At 42.7% G+C, this 12,500-nt stretch overlaps 1 protein-coding gene across 2 annotated transcripts in view; it reads right to left on the reverse strand.

Moving 5' to 3' along the window:
- Nucleotides 1–12,500, reverse strand: part of LOC127005698 (protein crumbs-like) — a 107,434-nt gene that overhangs the window by 40,185 nt on the left and 54,749 nt on the right. For both annotated transcript variants that reach the window (XM_050874815.1, XM_050874813.1), the window contains exons 3-4: nt 6,082–6,233; nt 746–937 (exon numbers count right to left, since the gene is read on the reverse strand). In XM_050874815.1, the coding sequence (XP_050730772.1) occupies nt 746–937; nt 6,082–6,233 (344 nt within the window). The remainder of the gene's footprint in view (nt 1–745; nt 938–6,081; nt 6,234–12,500) is intronic.

The following is a 12,500-nucleotide window of genomic DNA, read 5'->3' on the forward strand; positions in this document are numbered from 1 at the left end:
ACTGCTGGAAAGAAAAATGTTGAAAAACGTGGGAAAAATATGACACTGAAGAATTTATAAGCGTGGAAAGGTATATAAAGTTCTCAATCAAAGGTTAATCCCAAAAGCACGAAACGCACTGAAAAATGTCCCATAAAAATAAATTCCCGAAATCAAATCTACTTCTCAAGATTTTTTTTTTTCACCAGCTGTAGCCTTTGTAGATTTTCTTGTGGATGGTTGTCAGGGATAATGTAGCTCTCTCTGGCCGGTATTATAGACACTTTCCCGCTTCTCACATAAACTATTTGTAAAGGTCAGAGAAGTGATCAATCGAGTTCTAATGAGTGTTTCTCTAGGCTCATGGTACTGCAGAGGAAGGGTCAAACTACCACCAGGGTCATAAAACTACTCCAGGAAATGTCCTCAACTCATACGAAAGCCTTGGCAAATATGTGAACTTGGGAGACGAAATGTTTTAAAATACGACCCTCGCTACAACCATATTCTTAAACATTTCCTCACCCAAGCACTCTCATTTGACAAGGCTTTCGTAGGAGTTGTGGGTCTTTCCATAGGTAGTTTTTTGACCCTGGTGGTTGTTTGACCCTTCTCCTCGACCATGAACCTCAAAAAACACTTAATATTACCCGACAGATCTCTTTTTTGGCCTTTGGAAGTACGTAGTTGATGTGCGGGGTGGCAGCGTCTAACAACACTAACCCTCTTCTGTTACCTGGTCGCCCCGCCCCGCCCTGGCACTCACCTGTTGCAGCAGCGTGCCATGGCTGCAGGTCCTGAAGCTGAGGGACGTGTAGCCGCGCAGAATGAGGGTTTCCGGCAGCACCACGCGCGCCGACCCGCCTGAAAAGTGACCCTCGCGTGACCCCCCGCCCGGCGTCAGGTCACCCCGCTCAGCCTCCCCAGACACGCCCACGTCCTCGCCCACGCCGCCCACCTGAGAAGAAAAACATCAGGGTAGTTTAAAAGATGTGAGTGCCAATTTTTACGCATTTTTTAGCCTCCCCCGATAAAGGACAATAAGATAAAGGACATGAGGGAAGATTATAGATGTGCTGGCCAATTTGTACGCATTATTCAGCTCAACAAGTCCTCGCCAATACCGCCCACCACCTAAGAGGAAGAACATAGCGGATAAAAAAAAGACGTATAAAAGGAAAACGAGAAGAGAATTTTTTTTTTAGTGGTAAACAATAATTGAGGAAATACAACAATATGAAAGAAAAAGAAAGAAGAAAACTGACAAAGGCTTCACTAAAATAAACGACATAAATGAAAATAAATGAATAAATGAAAATAAATGACAAGGCCAACTGGAAATTCGACATTCATAACTTAAAAAAAGACAAACAAAAACCAGGAGCTTAATTAACAAGTCAGAGAGAAGTGAATACGATTACAAAGAAAAAACGTTAACCTTCATCTTTTCCCTTCACTGAACTTCCAGGCCTGAGCTTTGCGTCATTACGAGAAAAAAATAAGAAAAAAATAAGCGGTTTGAAGAAGAAAACAAAAGTGAGGCGAGGAAAACAACCTTGATTTCTTGACGGGAACTTTCTAACTTTCTTGTAATGAACTTTAACGCTGAAAACAGCAAGAATAAGAACTTTTAGAACAGAAGTAAGAATGAGAACTTCTACAACTCGGCTATACGATGAACAATAAAAATAAGAACTTTGAGAACAGGAGTAACATTAAGAACTTTCAGAACTTAGCCACACGGTGAGAAGTAAGAATATGAACTTTCAGTATAAAAGAAAGAGCAAGAACTTTCCGAACTGAACTATATTGTGAACAGTGAGAATAAGAACTTTCAGAATAAGAGCACGATCGAGAATTGAACGTAAGCACAAGAACTTCAGAAGATGAGCAAGAACGACACATTCCAGACCAACTGAATGCTGAAGTGAATTATATGGTTAAAAATAAGAAATTTCAGATAGGAGTAAGAATGTAAAAATGAGTACCATGTAGAACTGACTGCTGGCTTGAACTATATAGTGAACAACAAGACTAAGGACTTTCAGAGTAAGAGTAAGCCTAAGAGTAAGCCTGAGAACCTTAAGAACTGCAACTAAACTTTATCAATAACTAAAGCCCATATAACAAGCTCCCCCTTTCTCTACCATTCCCTAAGATCAGTTCCAACACTATAACAAACTCTCTCTTCCTTGGCCATTCCTTTGATATCAGTTCCAACACTATAACAAACTCTCTCTTCCTCGGCCATTCCTTTGATATCAGTTCCAACACTATTACAAACTCTCCTTTCCTCAATAATTCCCTTGAGATCAGTTCCAACACTATTACAAACTCTCCCTTCTTCAATAATTCCCTTGAGATCAGTTCCAACACTATTACAAACTCTCCCTTCCTCAATAATTCCCTTGAGATCAGTTCCAACACTATTACAAACTCCCTTCTTCAATAATTCCCTTGAGATCAGTTCCAACACTATTACAAACTCTCCCTTCCTCAATAATTCCCTTGAGATCAGTTCCAACACTATAATAAACTCTCCCTTCCTCAATAATTCCCTTGAGATCAGTTCCAACACTATCACAAACTCTCCCTTCTTCAATAATTCCCTTGAGATCAGTTCCAACACTATCACAAACTCTCCCTTCCTCGGCCATTCCCTAAGATCAGTTCCAACACTATAACAAGCTCTCTCTTCCTCGGTCATTCCCTTGAGATCAGTTCCAACACTATCAGTCAGCCAGAGATCCTTCCCTACATACGAACTTTCTATTTACCGTGTTTACGGTTTAAATGGCAACCTTCATATCATACAAATCATCTGTGTTAGTAATAGCAGATAGGCCGATAAAAAAGGAAGTTATTGTAAGTCAGTCAGACACGGTTACCTATGCGAACTTTCTGTTAACACTTTTACGGTTTAATGGCTAAGTCTATATTACCAATGAACTGTGTTAGTAATACCTTGACGCAAATAGACCGATATAAAAAGATCCGTTATAGGAGGTGAAGTTTGTAGGATATAACGAAGGCGAAGAACAGTTTATAAGCTACTGTTGTTATTTGCGATGGTAATAAGAGAGATAGAGAGAGAGAAAGAGATGGATAGTTAGATAGATAGATAGATAGATAGAGAGAGAGAGAGAGAGAGAGAGAGAGAGAGAGAGAGAGAGAGAGAGAGAGAGAGAGAGAGAGAATTAGAATACAGCAAATAGGTCAATACATATATAACAAAAAACGTAATAGGAAGTGAAGTTTGAGGAAAAAAACGAAGGCGAGGAAGAGTTTAGAAGGTTTCGCTGTTGTATGTGTTGGTAATGACTGACAGAACTTAACATACGGTCGATTAAATAGCAAATTATGTGAAGAAAAGAAGAAAATGAATATAAGAATGACGTGTGTGTGTGTGTGTGTTGTGGTAACCTCTCTGGCTCAAGGTAATACTTTGGAAATCACCCGTGACTTTCAGAAACACACACACACACACACACACACACACACACACACACACACACACACACACACACACACACACACACACACACACACACACACACACACACACACTCAGGATGCTTTGCCAAATGAAATCGAGTGTCAAAAATGTAAAAAATAAATAATAAAAAAAGAAAATGATGAAAGAAAATAAAGAAAGAGAAAGAAAAATTAAAACTTGACTCAATCCTGTAGAAAATATGTTTGATAAGAACGAATGGGTGAGGTAAGAACACACACACACACACACACACACACACACACACACACACACACACACACACCTCGAGCAAAACCACAACTATGCACTTAAGACTTGAGCGATGGGAAACAGTCTAGCACACTCGCTTACTGCTGCTATGTCACACGCCCTGAGCCAACCAACGATGACTACAGAGAAAGAGAAGAAAGGGAAGAATAAAACCACAAAGCGACTAAAGCGATGGGAATATAGATTTAACTAATTTACTCTCTTATTCCTGTTATGTCACACTTACTGGAGCAACCGACGATGACTACAGTAAAAAAATAGAAGTCAGGGAACATAAAGAACGACACCTCAGTAATAGCTAAAATACGTAGACTAAAACGATAGGGATAAATTAACTTGTACTACTAGCTTATTACTGTTCTATTATACTTACTGAGGCAACCAACGATGACCACAAAGAGAGAAAATAAAGTCACGAAATATAATGGAGAATAAGAGCTCAGTAAATAGCTCTAGTAATGTCTTGAATAACTCGTCCTCATTAACTTATATACTCGCTTGCCGCTGTTATGTCACACGCGCTGAGCCAACCAACGATGACCACAGTGAAAGGAAATAAGGTCACGCAATATAAAGAAGAATAAGAGCTCAGTAAATAGCTCTAATAATGTCTTGAATAACTCGTCCTCATTAACTTATATTCTCGCTTACTGCTGTTATGTTACACGCGCTAGGCAACCAACGATGACTACAGAGAAACAATAGAAAGTCACGTAATAAAGTGAAGAATAAAACCTCAATTATAACAACAACAAAAAGTAGAGTAAGGCGATAGTCATGAGTTCCGTGGGCGTCCCCTTGGCCTCCTCCACCCAGCACACCCAGCACAGCAACAACCCCGTGAGCAGCATCGACATCCAGGAGGCGCGCCACGTGCCCAAACAACGCAAGGGAGGAAGGGGAGACGAAAGGGGAGAGGAATGGGGGGAAGAGGAGAGAGAAGCGGGGAAGGGGAAAGGAAAGGGGGGAAGGGGAGAGGAAAGGGGAGAGGAAAGGGGGGAAGAGGAGAGAAAAGCGGGGAAGGGGAGAGGAAAGGGGGGAAGGGGAGAGGAAAGGGGAGAGGAAAGGGGGGAAGAGGAGAGAAAAGCGGGGAAGGGGAGAGGAAAGGGGGGAAGGGGAGAGGAAAGGGGAGAGAAGGGAGAGGGAAGGGGATTACAGTGCATTGCAGGTCATGACACAGAAACACTTGAGAAGGGAAGGGGAAGGGATAGGGAAGAGGGGAGGGAAGCCTTTGAGGGGAGACATAGTTAAGTATTCAGACACAGACAGACAGACAGACAGACAGACAGACACACACACACACACACACACACACACACACACACACACACACACACACATTAAAAGGAGAAAGAGGAGGAGGAGGGAGGAGAGGGAAAAAGGAGGAACAGAAAAAGAAGAAAAAGAAAAAGAAGAATAAAAAAAGAGGAAGAAGAAATTGATAATAATAATGATGATGCAGATATAATATTAATAGTAGTAGTGACTGGCCTTTTCATTGTTGTCATTGTTGTTGTTGTTGTTGATGATGATTATGATGATGTAGCATTAGTAATAGTATAATGCTACAAAAGCAACATCACAATCACAATAACACTACTACTACTACTACTACTACTACTACTATATAATAATAATAATAATAATAATAATAATAATAATAATAATAATAATAATAATAACAACAGTCACCCCGAAAGAGCTTGAGGTCCATGACCAACAATTATGAGTTCCACAAAGAGGCTTCCCACGCCACATTCCGGCACGGATCAGTAGCAGTGGTGGTGGTGGCGGAAGTAGTGGTAGTAGTAGTAGTAGCAGTTTTTTTTAACGTTTCTGCCTATGGCTGGGGCAGGCTTTTTTGGTGGTCCTGGTGGTCGGCCCCAGGCCGTTCTGCCGCAGGCAAGTGTTTTATAGTGGCGCCATCTTGCCTGGCTCATGCTGTCCCCCGGAGCTCATCTCTGAGCCTCTTCTAGAGATAATCTAGGGTCCGGTTGATAGTCGGTCTTCAGGACAGCATGTGGGTAGTCTTAGGCCTCTCGGCGGGGACTGGAAAATTGCCAGCTTGTGTGTAGCGGCGGGAGGACACGAACCCACGTCCTCCTGGACGCGGCGCCCTCACGCTGACCACTCAGCCACCGCCAGCCAGTGCCGCTGGTGGTGGTAGTATAGTAGTGGTAGTAGTACTAATAGTAGCTGTGGTTACAATCATCATCACCACTAGAACAATAGAACACCACACAAACTATCATCACCCCCAGTACACCACCAGCACCGCCACCGCCCCTCGATGATCTCTCCCCCAAAGAAAAAAGGCACCACCACCACTGCTTTACCTCCGCCGCGGTGTCCTCCTGGGGGTCCTCGGGCACTGTGGCATCGTCCGGGGGGGGCAGGGAGACCACGCCCCCCTCGTGCTGCGCCGCCGCCCCGGGGATCAGCGCCCCTGCCGCCACCAGCACAGCCGCCGCCGCCAACACCCACACCCCTGCAGGAACAGGAGAAAGATAGGTTAGGCTGTGAAAATATCGTGTAGTAATAATAGTAACGGTTATAGTATAAGTATCTATAGCTACCTGTATCTGTCTATCTATCCACCTGTCTAAAAACTCACCATGCACACACATTTCATCAGAGGCGTATTCACATAATTACAAGACCTGGAAACATTTGAGGCTCAGTTTAACTCATAAATCTTTAGAAAATATAAATGTAAGAGTTGAGGCACTTTCTTAGGCAGCAAAAGGTATCGGTCAGGTACTTCTATAAATTCTCTTACTAACGAGAACTTAAATTTTGTGTTCCCGGGCGGGGCTATAATTTTTATGTTCGTATAGACCAATTTGAGATAAGGGTCCATCAATTAAACAGTTGTGGCTTAAGCAGTGAATGTCCCTTCCCGCTCATCCTTCCCCTTCACTTCCCCTCCCCACGCCTACCTGTCTTCCCCTCCCTTCTCCCATTCCCTTCCCTTCCCGCTCCTCTTCATACACCCACACATACCCTTCCCCTCTTCATCCACCTCTCCCATGTCCCTCCCTTCACCTTTCCCCTTCCCTCCCTTCCCTTCCACACACCCACCTCCTTCCCCTTCCCTTCATCATCCCTCCCCTCCACACATCCACCTCCATAACAGGGGAGTCTAAGGTGTGTCCGCGCGCCCCAAGCATATTAACTCCTCTCCCTTATATATGGTGTGTGTATGTGTGTGTGTGACAATTACCATAAATACTACTACTACTACTACTACTACTACTACTACTACCACTACCATTACCACTACTACTGCTTCTTCTACTACTACTACCACTACAACTACTACTACTACTACTACTACTACTACTACTACTACTACAACTTTCTCCCCCCTCCGCGGCCTTCAGCCCTAAGGAAGCGTGTTATGGGTGACTTACATCCTTCCTTCGCGGTTCTTAATTATTTGACTATTACCTACAGTTCATTGGCCCTTCTCCCTCGCCCTCTCCCTCTCCCTTCTCTTCCCTCCCCTTTTCCTTGGTCCCCCTTCCGCTCTCCTTCCCCTTCCCTTCCTCTCATCTCCCTTAACCTCATCCTTTTTTTCTTCTCCCTCCATTCCCCCTTCTACCTCCTCCTCCTCCTCCTCCTCTTACTATATATCTTCTCTCCCCTTCTTTCCTTCCTCTTTTTTTCTTCTTCCTTTTCCCCTCTTCCCTCCTCCCATCGCCTCCACCTCTTCCTTCTCCTTCCTCCCTTCGCTTACCTCTTCTTCTCTTTTCTCTTTTCCTTCCCCTTCCTATACATCTTCTCTCCTATACCTCTCCCCATTTCTTCTTCTTTTCTCTCTTCCCACTTCACTCCCCTACCCTTTCCTCCTCTCTCTCTCTCTCTCTCTCTCTCTCTCTCTCTCTCTCTCTCTCTCTCTCTCTCTCTCTCTCTCTCTCTCTCTTCCTTCTCACCCTCTTTATCTTTCCTCTCCTCTCCCCTTCTTAAATACCTTCCCTTCTCCTCTCCTTCCTTCCTCTCCCCTCTCCTTCTTTCTTAAACCTCCCCTTCCAATTCCCCTCCCCTCCTTTCCTTCCCCTCCCCTCCCTTTCTTACTTAAACTTCCCCTTCCCTTCCCCTCCCCTTTGTTTCTCCCCCTCCCTTCCTTCCCCTTCCCTTGTTAGGCCTACTCATGTAAGACGAAGGAAGACAGTAACCCCGCTGGCTACCCTGTAATTAACGCGTTCTAGTTATGTTTTTTTTTCTTTTCTTTTTTTTCTTTCTTTCTTCCGTGGCTGTGTTGTTGTTGTTGTTGTTGTTGTTACTGCTTACTGAGAGAGAGAGAGAGAGAGAGAGAGAGAGAGAGAGAGAGAGAGAGAGAGAGAGAGAGAGAGAGAGAGAGAGAGAGAGAGGCGCGTAGGGAAAGTGGTCAAACGCCGTGAAATCCAATGTTTCACCTCGACACACATTCATCATCCTTATTATTATTATTATTATTATTATTATTATTAGTAGTAGTAGTAGTAGTAGTAGTATTTTTATTATTATTATTATTAAAATCTATACGAGTCTCTTTCTCTAACTATTGTCTTTTTTTTCGTATTCTTTCTCGTTTTCCTTTGCTTTATTTTTTTTCCTCATTTTCTTCTCCCATTCTTTTTTTTCCTTCTCCCTTCCTTCTTTTCTTCTCTCTTCGTTCTTTTTTTCCTTTTCTTCATTCGTTTTCTTTTGTATTTTCTTCCTTTTCTTATCTTTTTCTCTCTCATTTGTTTCCTTCATTTATCTCCTTTGTTTCTCCCTTCCTTCTTTTCTTCTCTCTTCATTCGTTTTCTTTTGTATTTTCTTCCTTTTCTCTTTTTCTCTGTCAATTGCTTCCTCCATTTATCTCTTTTGTTTCTCCCTTCCTTTTTTCTTCTCTCTTCATTCGTTTTCTTTTGTATTTTCTTCCTTTTCTCATTTGTTTCCTCCATTTATCTCTTTTGTTTCTCTTTGTAATCGTCTGCATGTCCTCCTCCTCCTCTTCATTCACTCTCCCACCAATCACTATACATTCGGCCTCTTACAGTCTCCCTATGTTCTTATGTTCTAATATAAACTCTATACAAATTAACTCTACCTATAAAAAACACTAATAAATACCTTCCCATCAATCACCCTTCTGGTCTGAGGTCCGTTACCCCTTCTCGGCCTGCCTAGCGTGGGAGGGTAGAGAGAGAGAGAGAGAGAGAGAGAGAGAGAGAGAGAGAGAGAGAGAGAGAGAGAGGAGGGGGATAGGATGAGATGAGGAAAAGGGAGAAGGGAAGGGAAGGGAGAGGAAGGATGAAGGAAAGGGAAGGGAAGGAATGGAAAAGAAATGAGAGAGAGAGATAAAAAAAATGAAGGGGAGACTTACATAAAAGATGAAAATGAGAGATAAAGATAGATAGATAGATAGATAGAGAGAGAGAGAGATAGAGAGAGAGAGAGAGAGAGAGAGAGAGAGAGAGAGAGAGAGAGAGAGAGAGAGAGAGAGAGAGAGAGAGGAGGGGGATTGGATGAGATGAGGGAAAGGGAGAAGGGAAGGGAAGGGAGAGGAAGGATGAAGGAAAGGGAAGGGAAGGAATGAAAAAGAAATGAGAGAGAAAGAGATAAAAAAAATGAAAGGGAGACTTACATAAACGATGAAAATGAGAGATAAAGAGAAAAATAAAGAAGGAAGATGAAGCTGTAAAGGACGAAGGAGTAAGAGGAGGAAGAAGTAATAAAGTAATAAAGAAGTAATAAGCCATAACGAGAGGAAGGGAGAGGGAAAGAGAGAGAGAAAAGGGAGGGAGAGTTAGGAGGTGGAGGGAGGGAGGAGAAAAAGGTAATGGAGGGAGAATATGAGATAGAGAGAGAGAGAGAGAGAGAGAGAGAGAGAGAGAGAGAGGAGGGAAGGTAAAAGGGGAAGGGGAGGGAGAGGACAAGGAAGGAGGGAGGAGGAGGGAGAGGAGGAGGGGAGGAGGTGGAGGAGGGAAGAGGCAGAAAGGGCAAGGTGGGCAGGGCGAAGGGAGGGAACAGGTGCACGAGAGAGAGAGAGAGAGAGAGAGAGAGAGAGAGAGAGAGAGAGAGAGAGAGAGAGAGAGAGAGAGAGAGAGAGAGAGAGAGAGAGAGAGAGAGAGAGAGAGAGAGAAGGGGGGGAATATATTAGTTTTATGAATCACAAACTAAAGAAAAAAATGGATGAAGAAAAATAAAACAGGAAAAAAAGAAGAAAGATCGAAAAAGAAGAAGAAAAAGGAAAGAAGAGAAGAAAGATAGACGGATGAAGAAGAGGAGGAGGAAGAGGAAAAGAATGAGGGAAACATGGAAACACGAAAGAGAAGGCTATCTATCTACCTATCTATCTTTCTATCTCTCTATACGTATAACGCGGCTGTCTTATGTTAGTAGTGATTAAACCCTTTTGTCAAACGCTTTAGTGACCTACGAAACAGACTATAACACTGTCTTGCTTCTCTTACGTACGGGAAGGTGGCCAGAGGAGGAGGAGGAGGAGGAGGAAGAAGAAGAGAAGGAGGAGCTGGGGGAAGAAGGGAAGGGATATGAAGGGAAGAGAGAAGGAATGGAAGAAAAGGTAAAGGAATGGAAAGGGAAGGAAAGGAAATTTAATGGAAAGGAAGGGAAAGGGTAGCAATAGATGGGGAAATGTGTGTTTAAATGAAGGGAATGAGGGAGAGAAAGAAATGAAGATGGAGGAGGAGGAGGAGAAGAAGAAGGAGGAGCTGGGGGGAAGGAGGGAGGGGATAGGAAGGGAAGAGAGAAGAAGGAATGGAAAAGGAAGGGAAGGAAATTGAATGGAAACGAAGGGAAAGGGTAACAGGGAATGAGGGAGAGAAAGAGACGAAGATGGAGGAGGAGGAGGAGAAGGAAGAGAGAGAAGAGAGGGACCTAACTGAAATCTGGGCAGTGTCAGTGGAACCTTCCTTATCTAGGGTTATGAAGAGGAGAAGGGGGAGGAGGGGTAGAGGAAGGAGGAGGAGGAGGAGGAGGATGTCTGTACGCCTCATAGTAACCCTCATAGGCGCTTTGAAACTCTCTGAAACACAAGGAAACGTTACACAACACTACCAAGTTTCAAATGAAATAGACCAGTTTCGTATTTTTTTTCCATAGCGACGAGAAACGTTTTTTGTATTTGTTTATTTACTTTTATATATTTACTTTACTATTGTTTTTATTGTGCTTTTCTTCTTATGTTTCTTTCCTCTCTTCCCCAGCCATTTTTCCTCCTCTTTTTTCATCTCCTTATTTGTTTTTCTTGTTTTTTTCTCCTCTTCCTCCTTTATTATATTTTTTGTCTTTTATCTCATTCTTCTTTTTCTTCATCTTCCTTCTCTTCTTTCCTCTTTTCCTCCTCTTCTCGTTGCTTATCCATTTCTCCTCCTCCTCCTCCTCCTCCTCCTCCTATTTCTTTATCTCCTTCCTCCTCCTCTACATTCATCTTTTCCTCTTTTCTTATCATCCCTTCTCCTCCTCTTTCTTTTTCTTCTCCTTCAATCCTCTTTTCCTCCTCTTCTCGTTGCTTATCCATTTCTCCTCCTCCTCCTCCTTCTCCTATTTCTTTATCTTCTTCCTCCTCCTCTACATTCATCTTATCATCCCTTCTCCTCTTTCTTTTTTTTCTTTTTCTTCTTCATTCCTCTTTTCCTTCTCTTCTCGTTGCTTATCCATTTCTCCTCCTCCTCCTCCTTCTCCTATTTCTTTATCTTCTTCCTCCTCCTCTACATTCATCTTATCATCCCTTCTCCTCTTTCTTTTTCTTCTTTTTCTTCTTCATTCCTCTTTTCCTCCTCTTCTCGTTGCTTATCCATTTCTCCTCCTCCTCCTCCTCCTTTCTTTATTTTCATCTTCTCTTATCGTCCCTCCTCCTCCTCTTTCTTCTTCTTCTTCTTCATTCCTCTTTTCCTCCTCTTTTCGTTCCTTATCCATTTCTCCTCCTCTTCCTCTTCCTTAATCCTTCCCTGCAAGCCACTCCTATGGCATACGGATTGATTAAATCACTGAGCGCAGGCAGCCTAGTAATGAGCCAACAGGCTTTCTGCTGCCTGCTAGTCCATGTTTCCATGTTTATCCTCCTCCTTCTCCTCTTCTTCCCTTATCTTTTCTTATCCCTCTCCCTCATTAGTTTCTATTATCATGGTTTTCTTATTTTTTTATTTTCTATTATTATTTTTCTGCATCCCGTAACGTTTCTTCTCCCCCCCACCCCCACCCCCCTGACTCCCCTCCCCCCTTCTCTGCCCCCGGGGTCAAAGGGCACAGGTGACCTTGACCTTAGATAACCTCGGCGGGGGGAAGGACTGACTCGAGTGACCCTTTCCTTTTTCTTCTACTTCTTCCTCCTTCTCCTCCTCCTCTGAATTTTTCCTTTCCTCTTTTTCTTTTTTTCTTCTTACTTTGCTCTTCTTTTCTCATATCCTTATTCCACGATATTTTTTTTTTCTCTTCCTCTTTTTCTTTTTTTATCTTCTTCTTCTTCCTCCTTTTCCTCCTCCTCTGAATTTTTCTTTTCCTCTTTTTCTTTCCTCTTCTTTCCTCACATCCTTATTCCACGGTTTTCTTGTTTTTTTTCTCTTCCTCTTTCTTTTCCTTTTTTGTCTTCTTCTTCCTCCTTCTCCTCCTCTGAATTTTTCCTTTCCTCTTTTTCTTTTTCCTCTTTCTTTCCTCTTCTTTCCTCATATCCGTATTCCACGATTTTTTTGTTTTTTTTTTCTCTTCCTCTTTTTTTGTCTTCTTCTTCTTCTTCCTTCTTTCTTTCTTTCATATCAATTTC

Source organism: Eriocheir sinensis, chromosome 30 (genome assembly GCF_024679095.1).
Source record: "Eriocheir sinensis breed Jianghai 21 chromosome 30, ASM2467909v1, whole genome shotgun sequence".
NCBI lineage: Eukaryota > Metazoa > Arthropoda > Malacostraca > Decapoda > Varunidae > Eriocheir > Eriocheir sinensis.